Below are 17,925 nucleotides of genomic sequence, written 5' to 3'. Positions count from 1 at the left end.
TGAGAACATGGAACCATCATGCCTTGTTACCACTGTGCAGGCTGGTGGTGGTGGTGTAATGGTGTGGGGGATGTTTTCCTGGCACACTTTAGGCCCCTTAGTGCCAATTGGGCATCGTTTAAATGCCACGGCCTACCTGAGCATTGTTTCTGACCATGTCCATCCCTTTATGGCCACCATGTACCCATCCTCTGATGGCTACTTCCACCATGTCAGAAAGCTCTAATCATTTCAAATTGGTTTCTTGAACATGACAATGAGTTCACTGTACTAAAATGGCCTCCACAGACACCAGATCTCAACCCAATAGAGCATCTTTGGGATGTGGTGGAACGGGAGATTCGCATCATGGATGTGCAGCCGACAAATCTGCGGCAACTGTGTGATGCCATCATGTCAATATGGACCAAACTCCCTGAGGAATGCTTCCAGCACCTTGTTGAATCTATGCCACGAAGAATTGAGGCAGTTCTGAAGGCAAAAGGGGGTCCAACCCGTTACTAGCATGGGGTACCTAATAAAGTGGCCGGTGAGTGTATATATATATACTAGTTATATAGCCTAGAATGTTTTACCTAGTTGTATAAAGCAGATAAAAGTTTAAAGTGTTTTTAAAAAGGAAGTAAAAAAAAAGGGCCTTTTATCATTAATTTACAGGCGATGCAGACCTTGATGGTGATTTCACTCCACATATGATCTGTATTTCTATTTGTAAACATAGAGGACCACAATGGAAATAAGCATTGGGCGTTTTGTGTTATCCTCGACAATTATGAAACATTGTATGAACAATCTTTATTTATTTATTTTTTTTATTCTTGTCTAACAAAGGAAGCAATATATATTCCCAATACACTCCGAGAACGAAGTTTTGCTGCTTGTTCAATTTAACTGAATTAAATAAAGGTTTACTCTTTTTTTTTTTTTCTTGCTGAGGAGCTTCATTGATGTTGGAATGTTTGTGGTTTTCACTGTGCAGAAGAGTGATGCTTGAGGTTTTTGATATTGTACAATTCAACCATACCCGAATGAAAGACTAAAATTACACATTAAAAATACAAGAGCAAAAAAAAAAAAAAAAAAAAAACTTGTATGTAGAGCGAGGTCGGTCCACTGCACTATTTGCTGTCATTTGTTCAATGTGTCTGGAAATTTCTCGAGACAGCGTTGCCCCCTGCTGGCCAGGTCTGGCAGCAACTACACCTCCCGCTGTTGTTTTGACTCAAAGTTTGGCAACGCTTGCTATTCATATCAAATAAGAAGAAATGGTGTTGGCTGGTATACTATTTTACTATTGGAGATTAACATTGTTGTTGTTGCTAGCACAAACATTATTTTGTGAACTAACCAATGCACGTCAAATGTGTTGCTATGCAAACTAAAAGCATTTCTGTAAAGCCGAGCTGATGTTACCGGGACTGTTGCTTTACCTTTTTGTTTAAAATCTCTTTTTGGTTCGAAGTTCATTTGTTGTGACTAGGGGTGTAACGATACACAAACCTGACGGTTCGGTTCGTCCCACGGTTTTGAGGTCTCGGTTCGGTTCGGTTCGGTTCATTTCGGTGGGGTGGGGGGGTTAGAAAGCTAAAATTGCTTTTATTTTTTATTAAACAGTGCTTTAATGAACAAATTGTGTCCTTGTCTTTAAATTAATTCAATTACAAGTAAACGTTTCTCAAGGATAACAAAATTATCTTACCAATGCTGTAAACTACAGCCCTTACTTGCACATTACTATAACATTAAAGCTTAACAACATAGCCTAGACTTTTAACCTAAATTATATAATAATAATCAACACTCAAATAACAAATTGTATGAAAACATGTAAACTGCACATAAGGCAATTTTTGCATTAACATGTTTTTACTCTAATTTGTTATTGTCATATAATAATTTACACAGTTACTGTTATTTTCATGACAACTATTTTAAACATACATTAAATAATCAAGACATCATAAACAGGTTAAGTAAAATATAATATATAGGCTAATATATAGCATTTATTTAGTGAAAGAGTTAGCAAACCAGCAAGCTGTGGACACTGAATGACTTGCCTGAGGTAAATATAAAGCTATGTGAAAAACTAAGCGTTTTATTGACGTATTTCCGCTGTTGAAACACTGATTGAGTGTTTACACGAGTTATGATGACTTTCAGTAAATATACTGTATCTTTCAACATACCTTCGGGTGTCCATTCATGTTTATTCTGTAACTGAGGAAGAGATGATCGCGCTCCGCGCTGCCGCATGCATACAGTGATATCTGTCACGCCACATCTAAGAGCGCCAAAACGGCATTTATTGTTTGCATTTCGTGATCAAATAGACATAATTTGAAAGATTACACCTTGCTTATTATCAAAAGTAACAAAACACTGAGCTTATTGCGATTATATGTGGTTAATGGTGGTTAGGCAACAGCCCTTCGTTGTGTACAGATAACACATGAGGTGAAAGAGCCGGGGCTGGGCGGGGCCGCAGGGGGCGTGTTCGGTTCGCCATGAGAGTATCGCGATACGTATCGTGGGTGGTGTATCGCGGTTTTTCGGTTCGGTTCAAATATCGTTACACCCCTAGTTGTGACTTCCATCTGCTACTGTGACCTACCACCGCATGTACCGCATGTCATTAACACGCGCAGAATGCATGGCGGAAGTATTCAGTTTCCCGCGAAATCCGTCCAGCTCTAAAAACACAAATAATTATTATAGGCTTACCGTGGTGTTTCGGGGTAAGGCAGGAAACCAGATTGGAATACGAATGTATGATGTACTCACTCATTATTTTTAATTTTGTTATTTAAAAAAAACATTTATTTTTGCACATGAAATGATGTGCAACATGATGGCCATTTATGTTCTAACTAAAGTTTACTCTTATGATTATTTCTAAGCATTTTAGAAGAAATAAGAACAGCATAAAGATCAACCCGTCACATTTCTGCTTGTGCAACACAATGAATTTAGATCTTAAATCTTTCGTACATCTCTCATATAGCACTATCATATTATCCAATCAACTATTTCCCAAAAAAATTAGATTTACTACACATTTGTGTAGTCAATTTTTTGACTGTTTTGTCTGGTTTGATCATGTGGAATAATACAAAGACAACAGCACAAACTATGTCTACTGTGATATTTATTTCCTTTACATATAAAAAAGGCTAAATTCCTAAATTAAATAAAATAAAATGGAAAACACTGATTATTACAATTTTTTTTTTTTTTTTAACTTGGTATAAGTTTCTTGGTGTCAGTTTCTCTGGTAACCTAAAAAGAGTACAATAAAGTAAAATAAAATGCGCTGTAGCCCAAAGCATTTGGACACTGAAGTCCAGGTTTCAGACGTTCTCCACCTTGATGATGTTCAGCTCGGGCTCGTGCGGTGAAACCGGAAGACTAGAGGACTGGTCAGCAGGGCTACACGCCTGGAATGATCCCTCTGCACTGGTGGAGGGCATGTCTCCTGATTTACTATCCATCCCTGTAAAGGAGTCTGTGTGTGGCTGTGAATACGGGAGTGTGCTGGGCGAGTACGCTTGCGTGTGGGACTGAGTGAACGTCGTGGTACGCGCTTGTGCGTGGGTGAACGGGGGCCCGCTGGAGGTCGGGCACTGCTGAAACCCGTTCATGGTGGGTGGGCTGAGCTGGTCCAGAGAGAACACCTCGATGCTCTCGAGACCAGAATCGTGGATCTCGTTGTATCGCGTCTGGGCTTGGCTGCACTGAGCGTAGGCGCCCTGGCCCGTCGCCGTCTGGCTGAACGGGGCCGAAGAGGCCAGCGAACACGACGCTGGAGCGCATGAGGACTGCAGAGGGTCGAATTTGGATGCGAGATCCTGCAGGGTGCTGAGGATCTGCTTCTGGACTTGAGTCTGCTGGGATTGTTCTCTCTCCAGTCGGCCTTGTTGGTCCACCATCATCCTCAACGCCAGGCCCAAACTCCTCAGCTCTGAGCCCAACGACTGGATCTGCTCCTGCAGGGTGCTCACGGCGGCAGGGTCCAGGACGCTCCGCTGGGGAGGAGGAGGAGGGGAAGGCTGGGTGGTCACGCTTTGGACCCGTGCGGAGGGGGATGCATTTTGGGATGTCGCCCCAGAGGTGGCCGGGTCGGGGAGGCGGATGTCGATACGGGGAGGGTGTTGAGGAGCACGAACAGGAACACCCACACGCTGGTTCATCCATCTCCTGTGAGGACTGGCTCCTTGGTGCAATAATCTCTGTGAAATAAAGATTTAATTAAGCCATTCATCACATATGTGGGTAAGAAATAGTGATCAGCCAGACCCAAGGCTCAGTTATAATAATAATGATTAGTAGTAGCAGTAACATACAAATTTAAATGTATACTTTTATTAAATTATGTAAAAATGGTTTTAAATATTGGTTATGGGACACTTAACCAAAACGTTATTATTATTGGTTGTACAAAATGTTTTTTTTTTCTATCTCTAATCATAATAGTACTGGATTTATGATGATGCTTCATAACTCACGATGTTTGGAGGTCTGGCTGTAGTGAGGTCATAAGAAGCCGTCTGTGGTAACACAAGCTTTCTCCCATCAGGACCAGAGAAGCAGGACGGGTCTCGTCTCACTGACACCGACACCTGCTGGCCGGTCTGGGGACCGCTGTCTCTTACCTTCACAAAACACGTGGATTAGTTAAGGCAAAACATATAATCACACACATATATATATATATATATATATATAAGCCTTTTTATAAGTTATATATATTTTTGGTATTGTGTTTTTATGAAAAATAAGCACATGCCCCCTTTAATGTGCACATTTAACTTTTCCTATTTCTATTGTAATTTTTACTGTAAAGAAACATAAATTACAACGCTTTTAAATCATTTAAAACAATCAAATTTAAAGGCAACAAATGTACCATGGTGCATAAATACATTACATTTTTTTTCACATTGCTGTAATGTAATTTTTTGTAATGAAATTGTTTTATTTTTATTTGTTGCATTAAAGTCACGTGGATTAGAGAAGAAATGTACTTAATTGTCATGAAAATAAAGTCACACTGCGCACACACACACACACACACACACACCTATATATATATATATATATATATTAGTTCAAGCCAATGTATTTTAGTGTTTTTGAAAGAGGTATCTTATGCTCACCAAGAGACTAATATTTATGCAGGAAAAAAAAAAAAACTGTAATATTGTGCAATATTATTACAATTTAAAATAATCGTTTTCCATCTTAATGTTTTAAAATTGTATTTATTCCTGTGATCAAAGTTCAATTTTCAGCATCATTACTCCAGTCTTCAGTGTCACATGATCCTTCAGAAATCATTCTAACATGCTGATTTGATCCTCAAGAACCATTTCTGATTATTATCAATGTTGAAAACAGAATATTTTGGTGGAAACAGTTTATTTTTCAGGATTCTATGACGAAGAGAAAGTTCAAAAGAACAACGTTTGCAACATTATAATGTCATTACATTCTTTAAAAAACATATATATTTTGTATATGTTAGTACAATCCACCCACCCGCGCTCTGTGGAGCAAAGCCTTATCCAGGAGTCGTTTGCGAGCCACTAGCACAGGATTGGCAGGTGAAGGTGTGTGTCGTCGTCTAACATAAGAAGCGCCGCTCATCGCTCCCGTCCCGACTCCCGAGCGCGGCCCTTGGATCCCAGCATTCTGCGATCCCTGTGCCAACGAGGTCACGCTGACAATCCGGATGTCCTCGTCTTTCTCCCCACCCTGAGCCTCCCTCCTCCCTGCCGGACCCGTCCCGGAAGACTGTCCTCCTCTCGCATCCGAGGAGGACCCGGCCTGTTGGGAAGCAGCGACTCTGGAAGCTTCTCTGAGGAGGTTCCTCAGCTGCTGATCGCTCCAGCCGACCCGGCGCGTCTCAGAGCCTGCCGTCGGCCCCGTGTGGCCGCTGTTCCTAGCGGCCCCGTCCTCCTTCCGAGCTCTGCCTTGAAACTCCTTCAGGAAAAGGTAGATGGCCTGCGCAGACACCTTGATGTTCTCCAGCTCCAGCACGGCTTTGATCTTCCGGAAGCTCAAGCCCGCCTCCCGCAGCTCCACCACCTTGCGCTTGGCAGCGTCGTCCAGTCGGCCCATGCTGGACAACACGGTAACGGCACACTAAAAAGCGGGCTCCTGAAATGAATGCAAAAACATGGTTATGTTCGGAATGAAATATTACGTCCACAAATGTTTGTAGTCTTTAAGAATTGCTTGGTACAATAATAACAAATAAGCCCTGTCAAAAAAAGTCCTTTTTTAGCACAGATCTCAACCTAAATGGTTGTAATTAAGGTTGGCCTCTTTTTGAAAGAAGAATATTCTATACAAAATATGTATTTTACAACATAATTTGGATTCTAAAAGTTGTGTTCCAAATTTGAAGTTATCACAAAAATTAAGCCCACTATAAGACTCTAAAATACCATTTTCATGGTAATGCATTGGCCAGTTTCAAAATGTTTTCATGCTTCAGAATCATGAATATGTTTATCCATTTCATTTACACCCAATGTAATACAAAATGTAGCATTTAAATCAACAGTAATTTTTTTGTTAACCTTTCACCATATGTCTTGGAGTATCGCAATTGTATCGGGAGTTCAGTATCGTGTATTGAATCGTGACATGAGGGTATCGTTACACCCTTATGTTTAAGCTTTCGAATTTATGATGATTACTAAAATATATTATAGGGAAAAAGGGCAATAAAAAAGCGGGAGTCGGGACACTAACAGACAGTCAACAGACTAGGATATAAACTAGAAATAATTTAAAAAAAAATTGTTGGATGTAGGCCTAGTTGATAAATATGATTTATTATAATATTTTAATAACCCTGTTATGTTGTGTCTATGGCCCTGTTATAATGTTGAATAAGTTGACCAGACAGGTCCTCCGCACAGACCTATGGCCAGCTATATCTCCATATCGGCATAATGAATCGATCTTCAAGCAGAAGGAACTGGATGAATATTTAAATGCTACCGATGCCAATCTGACCTCTGACCTGTAATGTTGCCTGAATCATAATCACACACTGTTCGCTCGTTGGCCAGAGGAGAACTGACCCCCCGACTGAGTCTGGGTTCTCCCAAGGTTTTTTTTCCTCCATTCTGTCACCTGATTGAGTTTTGAATCCTCGCCAATGTCGCCTTTGGCTTTTGGCTTGTTTAGTTGGGGACACTTAATACTCAACATTATTGATCTGCTGCATTGACACCCTTATATGAGAACTGAACTGAGCTGGACGATGATGACATCACTGTTTTCTCCAGAACTGCTTTATAGATGAAATGAACTAATTTAATAATTGATGATCTTTACAACAGAACTGAATCAACACTGAACCGACTTCAGCTGAACAATTACACTATTTTCTTTTAGAGCCGCTGTACAGCCGAATTGAATTCTGTTTGCATCGTTGAATCATTATTTCCCTGTCAACACTGTAAAGCTGCTTTGAAACAATCGGTATTGTATAAAGCGCTAGGGCCTATATAAATGAATGTTGAACGATTAAAAAATTTAAAACTTGACTCTTTCCGTAATAGTTTTGGTAATAAAATAAAACAAATAAAAAGGGATTTAGTTGGATTTATTTGATAAATATGATTTACTATAATATTTTGTTAATACCCTGTGATAATTGTGTCCTCAGATACATCTATTTTTGTGTTTAGAAGGTTATTATTTATTAGTTTGAGCCTGTGCAGATGGGCATAATGTGTATATATATATATATATATATATATATATATATATATATATATATATATATATATATATATATATATATATATATATATATATATATATATACACACACACACACACACACATAGTGTGGAAGCAATTTAATATGTTCTATATATGTGCATTTTCTTATATTCATAGTAATTATATTAAGCTAGTAAAATGCATGAGGATTGCATGATTCTCTGCTACATTGATGGACCAAAGAACTATTAACCCTTATCTGTGTATGTATACGTGTATGATCTTGTATACGTGACTTGACAAAAAGTAATGTGTGACTAATGTATGACTGAGACAAAGGGCCCTTTACACATTAGGAGGATGCAACAACGTGTTAGTTATGGGACGTGTTGTTAATGATGACATAGAGGGAGTCAACTATAAAGAAGAAAGGATGCCCTCCCTTCTCTGTCACATCTGCAGGCACTCTGTATGACTGTTAACCTTTTCTTGCAAGAAAAAAAAATAACCTTTATAGACAATTGGTATATATTTGTCTCTTATTCAGTGATGTAAAATTGTTTGCCACCACATACACATTCATTTTTCCTTCTTTCTATGCCTCTTGTATTGAATGCCAGTTTTGTCTATCTTAAAATTAAAAAAAAAGAATGACAGACTACTATACTTTGCACTGCATACTTTAAAAATATATGGAATAGCAAGTACTATTCCAAAATAATGTTTCAGACAGTAACGTTCCAAATGTTTAGTCTAATAAGTGCCCTTTAACCCTGGAAAACAACCACAACACACCAGCATGAGCAGCTGGCCACCTCGACAGCTGGTTTAAGCTGTTTGTTCAAAAGGTTTAGCCCAGCTGTAATTTTCCAAACACCACCAAGCAGGGAACAAGTACAGATCCATGTAGGGACCCTGCGTATGGATGGATCTAGTGCACTCAGAACACAATAGAAATCAAACATCTCTCACCTACTGCGACTTTGCTGGTCAGTTGTGTATGTTTGAAGCGACGATATGCTCCATTATAAAGTCACATGACGACGCTCGCATCCAAATCCTTAACGTGCATCTGATAATGTCAACACAACAACAGTAAGTGGCGATGAAAAGCACACATTTGTGTTTTACTTTATGATTATTGCATTAACACACGCCCCGCCTCCTTCAGACTGTCGCAGGGATAGCGTCATCACGCCTGCGCCCTCACGGAAACGTCATTAAGACGCGACAGCTGTTGAGCTCGGCGTTGGATGTGTCGCGCTCTGCTCATTTATCATGTAAGTCTGAATGTTTATTATAATCAATATTTATCACTTGCGACCGGTTTTGTGTCTCGTAAATGGGTTTGTGTGTACGCAGAAAGATACTAGCCGCGTTTCTTATCATTAATCGTCGCTATTTTGCATACGTTGGGTTAATATCGGCGGGGTTAGCATTAGCTCACCGCGCTGAATGAAGATAATCAATGTGCGTAATTGTTTTTAAAAACAAAGCCTCAATTGTTTCGGATTTGTGATATATATGTGTAATAAAATATCGAGTTTTATACTTTTAAGGCAGGGATTTGCAGTGCGTTTGCACATGTCCATGTCCTTCATGCTAACGTAACGTTAAATGTTTGAGAGCATCACTTTTTTACTTGAATTGAAAAGATGTTTTTGGGCTTATTCTAAGCAATCTAATGATAATTATAGTGAAATAATCTTAAACTAACTTTTAATCTTAAACTAACTTTTGATCTTAAGAATAAAATCACGAAATTATGTTATATATAATACATGAATGCATAAAATACAACTGCCAGTATAAATATAAAACATTGTATTTAATTTACAAGTTTTGATGACTAAAATGTGGAAAATAGATATGAGGATCATAATGATGTTCAGTAATTAAATCAGTAAGAAGTTGTAATGTTCACAATTTTCTCAGTTTGTTGTCTTATGAACTTTCTTGAAGAGCTTGTTGTTGTGATTAATATTAATAATGTTATTAATCGTTTCCATCATATTTCTGTCACTGATAAGGGAGTTTTAAAGGGTTAGTATACCCAAAAATGAAAATTCTTTCATTAATTGCTCACTGTCTTGTTGTTCAAAACCCACCAGACTTTAGTTCATCTTCAGAACACAAATGAAGATGTTTTGAATGAAATCTGAGAGTTTATGTCCCTCCATTGACAGCAACGCAACTACCACTTTCAAGCCCCAGCAAGACAATAAGACATCATTAAAGTAATTCATGTGACTCCAGTCCAGTGGTTTAACCTCATGTTTATAAAGCAACGTGAGTGCTTTGTTTGCACATAAAAAAAAATAATTTATCACTTTATTTACAAAATATATTTCACGCATCAATGTATGCTCTCGCATCAACAGAACACGCAAGCCTCGTGCTGATCTCATGAATGCGCTTTGGAGATTAATATTTTGTAAATAAAGTGATAAATTATGTTGGTTTTTTTATGTGCAAACAAAGCACTTGCGTCACTTCATAAAATTGGTACATTCATAACCCAATGGCGTCAACATGGATTACTTTCCTACCTTTCTCGTACTTGAAAGTGGTAGTTGCGTTGCTGTCAATGGAGGGACAGATTTCATCATAAAGATCTTCATTTGTGTTCTGAAGATTAAAGAAAGTCTTACAGGTTTGGATCGCCATGAGGGTGAGTAAATGATGACAGAATGATTTTTGGGTGAACTATCCCTTTAAGAACTCTGCTTCACATTGTATATTCGCTGCCAATGTCCCCTATAAAGTGTTATTAAATAAGCATCCTTCCCCCCCCTCCAGCTATAGGCTCTTAATATCATGTGCAAAAAGGTGTGATATGCCATGAAAAACACATTAAAGCTTTGAACCGAGTTAAACTGCAGTACATTATTATGACTGCGACAGCTCACTGGTTTATGAGACGCGGCCATGGAAAAAAAATAGTTTATCAGCATTGTTCCCATTGTTTTTATTTCTTCGCTCAGGGCACCATCACCAACCAAGCGCAGAGAGCGTTCAGAGGACAAACCCAGGGAACGAGGGAAGGAGAAGCCTGCTGGGAAAGAGGGAGCGGAGAAGGAGAAGGATAAGGAGAGAGGCAGAGACAAGATCCGGAAGCGGCGCAGTAACTCCACCGGGAGCAGCAGCAGCAGGTCAATAACTCTTTACACGCTCCCTCTTAATGTCATTATAATGAGATTTAGGCGATATTCATATCAAACTATAACACAACACTTAGATCAAATTGATGCGATTAAGCTCATAATTGTAGAAAACGTAATTGTTGTCAAATATGTGCTGATTTAAATAGCAATAAACAGGCGTGTAAACACTGGCATATTTTCCACTCTGACCAAAGCGGATGATGATGTAATGCGACTCATGCGCAGGTTTGTAAACATAGTGATAAAGGAGGCATCACATTTTTAGGGTTCTGAAGAAACAGTTTTCACGCTGATAGCGTTGTGCTACATGAATATAACGTTGTGTTACTGATGAACAAAAACTTAGAAATGAAGACATTTAGGCACGTCACCGAAAAGATCCAATACATCCATAGAAATGTTTTGCAATTCACTTAAGTATCCTTGCATCTATAGATTAAAACACGCCTACTGTATGTGGGTTCATTTGCGCTGTGTTCATTGACATGTGAATCGTGGTGATTAAAAAATAATCACAATTATTAGTGAATAATCAGAAAAATTTAAATTGCGTCTAAATAGGAGCAAATAGATTTGTTTGTGTCATGTGTGATTAAATCCTTACTCTTATTATTGGAAATAGTCACATGTAAACGTAGTTATTGTTTGATGCATTGATCAAGGTTAACCCTTTAAGCCCTGAAGGCATTGTTTAGAGTTGTTGTTTTCTGAGTGATATACACAAAAGGTAAAGACTCAAACTCTAGCCAGGAGAGTTAAAAGGTGGGTATTGTTTGATAGAAAAACTTTTTACATTTTTAAAATAATTACATTTGGATGTTCTTATGCTTAGAAACTGCTGATAAAAGACAAAGAATATTTTAATTTTATTTTAATTTTACTTATCTTTCTTATTTGACATGCAATAACTCAGGAAGGAAAAAAGGTAGGAGGACAATTCTTTTTTTTTGGTGAAGTTCCCCTGCATCTGGATCAAATTTTGTGGTGATGATAACAAAGTAATCAAAAGTTACAGCATTTGGAACCAAAGTACCTTTTTTGTTTATAGCCCTTGACACCTTGAAGGCATTTCTAAATTTGTTGCTCCTCCGTAAGGAATATCTTGTGATCGACGCAATGAATTATTTTGATTTTGGATTCAGGAGAATCCACTTAGTAATGTCATTTTCTGCAATCAATTCATGTTTAATGAAGTTACAAGCGTAAACGCCACGTGAAAGCTACATTTGATTTCACTTGCCTACATGTGCGCTTGTGGAGTTATAACTTCATGAGAACAACTTTAGATCCAAATGATGGGTTATGGTTAGTTTGGGATCTTTTTAATCATGAGAATCTGCTGTAACTAATGCTGTGCAGTTTTCACAAACTGAGCATGTTTCATGAAGTGCGGTACACTTCAGGTTTATAGGGTTAAATGTGTCTGACTTCAGATCCAGGTCCAGTTCCAGCTCCAGCAGCAGCTCTGGATCCAGTTCGGGATCGTCCAGTGGGTCCAGCTCTTCTTCTGGTTCCAGCCGCTCCGGTTCGTCCAGTTCCTCTCGTTCCTCTAGTTCATCCGGGTCCTCTGGGTCTCCCAGTCCAGGCCGCCGTCGCCATGACAATCGGCGCCGCTCACGATCAAAGTAGGTTCCTGGCTTTTTGGCTTGCTTGCGATATTAACCAGTTAATGCCTGGTTGTGCCATTGTCACTTACTGAACGTGGGTTTGCGCTTTTAACCAGGTCCAAATCACAAAAACGGACTGATGAGAAAGAGAGGAAGAGGAGGAGCCCGAGCCCCAAACCCACCAAACTTTATCTGGGAAGACTCACCAGGAACGTAACAAAGGTACACTTGAAGATAGAGCTGCACGATTAATCGTTAAAAGATCACAATCTCTTATTCCTAAATGGCAACGATGTGTCTAACGCCTGTTTGACATTGCAAGCATCAGCGGTGCGTGAACAGAGCGTATGTTGTTGCTACCCATGTTAATGAATGAGAGGGTCGGTCGTCATTCTTCCTATGTGAACGCTCTCATTAAATATGGCAGCGACAAAACTTGTGTTGCTAACGCTTGAGATGTGAAACTGTTTGAATTTTATTTAACCATTGAAAGTACAATCATCACACTGCAACATTTAAATCTGCATTAGCGCTGATTCGGAGAGAGCAGCGACCATGTAAATGTACAGAACAGCTTCACAAACTGTCTTTTCAACCACACATTATCGTTATTTATGTGTTACAAACATTTAAATAACTGGATACAATTTTACTGGGATAATAGTTTATAGTTTGGGTATAAACACCGATGACTACGGTGGTGATCAAAATAAGAGTTTCTATTGTATTGCTTATCGTTACGCCAGGTAGGGCTGCACGATTAATCGCACGATATTGTTATGCGCATCTAATCAGTAAAAGCCGGTTCCTTGATTAGTAGTAAATCACCTTCACCTGCTTTCAGATGGACATATGATGCAGATATGACTCTATGAGTGTTAAATTAACACTCAAGAGTGTTAAAGTTAATGAGATAATTAAGTGATTAATTTAGTGATCATTGAGCATTATTGAAGACACCTGATGATAACAAGCAGAATCACTGAAGGAGAAAATCTAAAATTGTAAGCCACCGTTATGGCGATCAGTGTTTGCTTTAGTTGGGCTCTTGATCCTTATACTTCAAGTTTAAATATTGTTTGTCTGCTGTTATTGATTTATTACAGTCAAATGAACAAAGACAAGTGTGATCTGATAGTGTTGGTTATGTTTTGACATAATCATGCTGTGATCTGAAAAATGAAACTCATTCAGATGATCTGGTTTAACTTGATAGCACCAGTTTAGTGGTTCTACAGCATATGATAGTTGTATTTTTCTTATAATCCAAAACATTTAATAAAAATTGTTCTGATCAAATCACTTTCAAATGCATTTATTTAGAAACACAGACATCAATAATCAGCCTGTGAATCTCAACCGTGGTGACAATAATAATCCTTGTTGCCACCAATCACAACTCATTAATGGCTCCCATCATGCATTGCGGTATGAATAAATTGCTCATCACCATTGTTGAGATGCATTGACTGAATCTTGATATCTGTGTGTGCCTAAAAGAAAGTTTTTTTGTTTTATTTTGTACAACTTTCAAGAAATACTTTATATTATATCTCAAATTCTGGATATTTATGCAGATTATCAGTTATGCTGTAATAAACAGCATAAATCACAAACAATTAGTTCAAATGATGAATGTCATAATAAAACCAACACCATTAGATCATTATTTTTCTTTGTTCATCTGGCAGGTATAACTCGGATACAACAGCCAAACAAAATCTAAAGTTAATAACATAAGGGTCAAGAGCCCAACTAAAGCAAACACTCATCTCCATAATGGTGACCTGAAATTCCGGTTTTCTCCTTCAGTGATTCTGCTTTAGGTGTCTTCAATAATGCTCAATCATCACTCAATTAATCACTTAATTATCTCATTAACTTTAACACTCTTGAGTGTGGACTCATATACACTCCCAGGTGTGTTCATTTAACACGGAGTTTTTGCTGTGTACAAAGAGCCGTAGTTAACTGACAAGCTGAGCCATATCGCATTAAATATCGTTGGCGATATGTCCTCGATTTTAACGCGTTTTGGCTCAGCTTGTCAGTTAACTACGGCTCTTTGTAGTAAATGCCGCTCCATCTGAAAGCAGGTGAAGGCGATTTACTACTAATCAAGGAACCGGCTTTACTGATTAGATGCGCATAACAATATCGTGCGATTAATCGCCCAGCCCTAACGCCAGGAGGTGGCGACAAGTGAGTGTTAAAAAGAAATGTTGGTCACTGAATTGTTCATTTAAAAAATGTATTCACAAACGCTGATTCATCCAATAATGAAACGAGTCTTTATGAATGAGACATTTACTCCATTCAAATTATTTTTTTTAATTATTTCATTCAAATTAATATATTTTTTAAAGAATAAAGCAATGAACATCTTGTCATAACCTCTAGTTTGCATGTTATTTTGTTTGTCTTCTTTTTTTTTAGATTAGATATAGGTTCAGATTATAAATTTGCATCTTTAAATTTAATTTACAATACATATCTTTTAAAAGCTGTTTTCTCAAAATGATCTGGATTTAGACCGTGTTTTCTGATTCATGGAATGATAAAAAGTGATATCCAGAATCCCCTCTGTCAAAACCTTTCACTGTCAACAAAATTAAACATGAATTTTGAAACTGACTCCAATGTTCAGATTTCTAAAATTTATGCAAATTGCATTTGCTACATTTGCATATTTAAACCTTTCAGAAAACTTTTTCATGGATTTAACAGCTGCATTAAGTATTCAAGACATTCAGAAATTGAAAAAAAAGAATAAAAGCAATTAAATATTGTGTAATTTAAGTATTTTTTTTTATATTACAAAAAGTATGAAAATTAATTTATAAAAATAAATTTTTATTATTTATCTGAATGTTTTTAAGTGTTAAATTTAGATATGTATTCCTGAAAATTGCTACTCCTGTAATGCTTTGTGCTTCTGTACTTGATTTCCTATAGGAACATATTCAAGAGATCTTTTCAACGTATGGCAAGATCAAGATGATTGACATGCCTCCCGACCGTTTGCACCCTAATTTGTCAAAGGGTTACGCTTATGTGGAATATGAGTCTCCAGAGGACGCCCAGAAAGCCCTGAAACACATGGACGGAGGTAAAAAAGCAAATGAATTGCATAATTTGTAGGGTTATTATCGTTAACTAAAACCATAAAACATTTTTGTTACATGAAGTAAAATAAGTCAACTAAGATGGTAACACTTTTCAATAGTCTCATGTTAACATTAGTTAAAGGTACAGTAAGCAATTTCTGAGAAACGCTGTTAAACGTGGAATCGGATCGAGCAGCACAACACACTTGTAGCCAATCGGCAGTAGGGGGCGTGTCCACTCATGATGGGGGAGGAGAGGGAGATCTGAAAAAAGAGAGATGGCTGAGAGACATTACAAAAGAGGAAAGCTCAGGGGGAATATTACTGGAAGAAAAAGGGTTATGATCAGGCAAGAGCTGTAGGACCCGTGTTAATAGAAAAGTTTTCCAGCACTGGAGAGACCGAAGCAGGAAGGCCTGAAAACAGACGCAGAGGTTGCGTTGTTTCTCCTTAATTTTTGTTCTCCTTGTTTGTTCATCATATCTTTATTTTTCGTGAAACATTATTTTGCTTTGCTTCAGTTATGGTAAAGAGACATCCACTCTTGCAATGAAGGGAGGGGTGTGCTTATTTGGGTTTGGGTTTCTCTGAAATTGCTTACTGCACCTTTAACATGAACTAACTATTAGCAATATTTTTACAGCATTAACCTTTGTTAATGTTAATTAAAATAAAAATTTTCGTTGTTTGTTTGTTAGTTCACAGTTCATTAATGTTAACTGTTAAAACTTTTGATTTTGTTAGTATTAGTAAATGTAGATATTTATGCTAAAGAAGTATTGTTTATTGTAAGTTCATGTTAACTAATATAATATTGTAAAGTGTTACCATTCAAATACTATTATTATACAATATTATACAAATATATATAATTTTTATTTAATTTTTTTCAGGAAGTTGCCAAGGCAAAATTTCTCTTTATTTCGTTAAACTTGAAGTACTAAAATAAATAATATATCTGAAATGAAAATAAGAACTTGATAGACATAATAAATAATGACAAATGCAAAACAAAATGGAAATGTGTTTGTTAGAAGGGGTTTCTCACGCTCTGCTGTTTTCCTCAGGTCAGATCGACGGTCAGGAAATCACAGCCACTGCTGTCCTGCCCCAGAGGATTCGACCTCCCATGAGAAGACCGTCCCCTCCGCGCCGGATGCCTCCTCCGCCGCCCATGTGGCGCCGCACGCCGCCTCGCATGAGGAGAAGGTGGGCTTTTTAACTGTTTTAGTCCGACTAGGATGTTGTGTTTTCTGTGCAGGTCGATGGGAACCAATCTATCTGGCCTAAATGTAATTTTAGTCCACACTTCGCACCTGTTTCCAAATGTCCGATCATCTGTCCTTTCACCTCGTGTTTCTGTTTATTCCTCCTCGTACTAGACAGGCTTTCTGCCTTTTATGTGTCTTATCAGGTAATAAGCGCACGCACGTCTGTGATTTATCTTTGCCAAAGCTGACAGTTCGTTCTTTCCACAGGTCTCGCTCTCCTCGGCGACGCTCCCCGGTGAGAAGACGCTCTCGCTCCAGGTCTCCGGGTCGCAGACGACATCGTTCCCGCTCCAGCTCCAACTCGTCCCGTTAGCCGGCGCTCCATTCTCACCAATGGCTTCTCCTGTCAGCCCTTTCATTTTTTTTAGCTGGAGATGACAAATAAATTGTCTGGTTTTATTTCCTTTTCTCTAGTACCCCTCAGGATTGTACGTAAAAGCCCAGTCTTATAACATCATTGAAGTTAGGGTGGATGTGCTTGGTTTTTTATTGCCTCTGTGTTTGTACACTCACTGGGATTGTGCTAGATGCTTCTTTTTACTGTGATTCGTTTTGTAATGTGCTTAATTTCGGTTTTCTTTTTTTGAGAAACTCAGCTTTTTACCGGTTAGGGTTGTGTGATTAAAATGCATGACCTTTTGTATTCAAATGTTAGCATTTTTCATGGAATTGTTTCTGTTAGTGACATTAGCGGTTCCTCAAAATTCATCTCTCGACATAACCACCTAATCCTGTAAAATCTGATGATCTGTAAGATTGAAAACAGAAAAATCAATAAACCAGTTTAACAAGGTCCTCAGTAGTCGTCATTTGTTGTTCCAATGCAAACCTACGTGACTATTTAAAAAAAAAAAGTATTACTTGAAAACACAAAAGATGTTTTCCTAAGTCTTCAGTTATTTTATACCTGTAAAGCCTGAACAGTTTATTGAAGCCATAGACAAAATCTAAAATCTTTGTTGAGCTGCTGGCGACTAACATCTCTTGCTTGTATAAACTCTTGTGTTTGTTCAATTTGTTCCTTGCCATTCAT

General features: G+C 38.1%; 2 protein-coding genes across 5 annotated transcripts; one reads left to right on the top strand and one right to left on the bottom strand.

Annotated features, from left to right (window-relative positions):
• Positions 1-3,236: 3,236 nt before the first annotated feature.
• Positions 3,237-8,924, bottom strand: LOC130070992 (uncharacterized). Of its 4 annotated transcripts, none has more exons than XM_056235593.1 (4): positions 8,716-8,924; positions 5,539-6,159; positions 4,506-4,652; positions 3,237-4,229 (listed from the first exon to the last, which is right to left on the bottom strand). In XM_056235593.1, the coding sequence occupies exons 2-4, from the start codon at positions 6,118-6,120 to the stop codon at positions 3,351-3,353; spliced, it is 1,608 nt and encodes a 535-aa protein (XP_056091568.1). In that variant the 5' UTR covers positions 6,121-6,159; positions 8,716-8,924; the 3' UTR covers positions 3,237-3,350. The 4 variants fall into 4 exon arrangements, with proteins under 4 accessions (XP_056091568.1, XP_056091570.1, XP_056091569.1 ...); XM_056235595.1 differs by having other exon boundaries at positions 5,539-6,144; XM_056235594.1 differs by having other exon boundaries at positions 8,720-8,924.
• On the top strand, positions 8,915-17,684 carry rnps1 (RNA binding protein S1, serine-rich domain). Its single transcript, XM_056235601.1, has 7 exons — positions 8,915-9,023; positions 10,728-10,895; positions 12,341-12,532; positions 12,631-12,736; positions 15,470-15,623; positions 16,689-16,830; positions 17,100-17,684. Coding segments are annotated over exons 1-7 (870 nt in total). The 5' UTR covers positions 8,915-9,021; the 3' UTR covers positions 17,206-17,684.
• The last annotated feature ends 241 nt before the right edge of the window (positions 17,685-17,925 follow it).

Source organism: Rhinichthys klamathensis, unplaced genomic scaffold (assembly GCF_029890125.1).
Source record: "Rhinichthys klamathensis goyatoka isolate OS25496 unplaced genomic scaffold, OSU_Roscu_1.1 h1tg000423l_1, whole genome shotgun sequence".
Lineage (NCBI taxonomy): Eukaryota > Metazoa > Chordata > Actinopteri > Cypriniformes > Leuciscidae > Rhinichthys > Rhinichthys klamathensis.
This window is presented reverse-complemented; position numbering and strand designations above follow the sequence as displayed.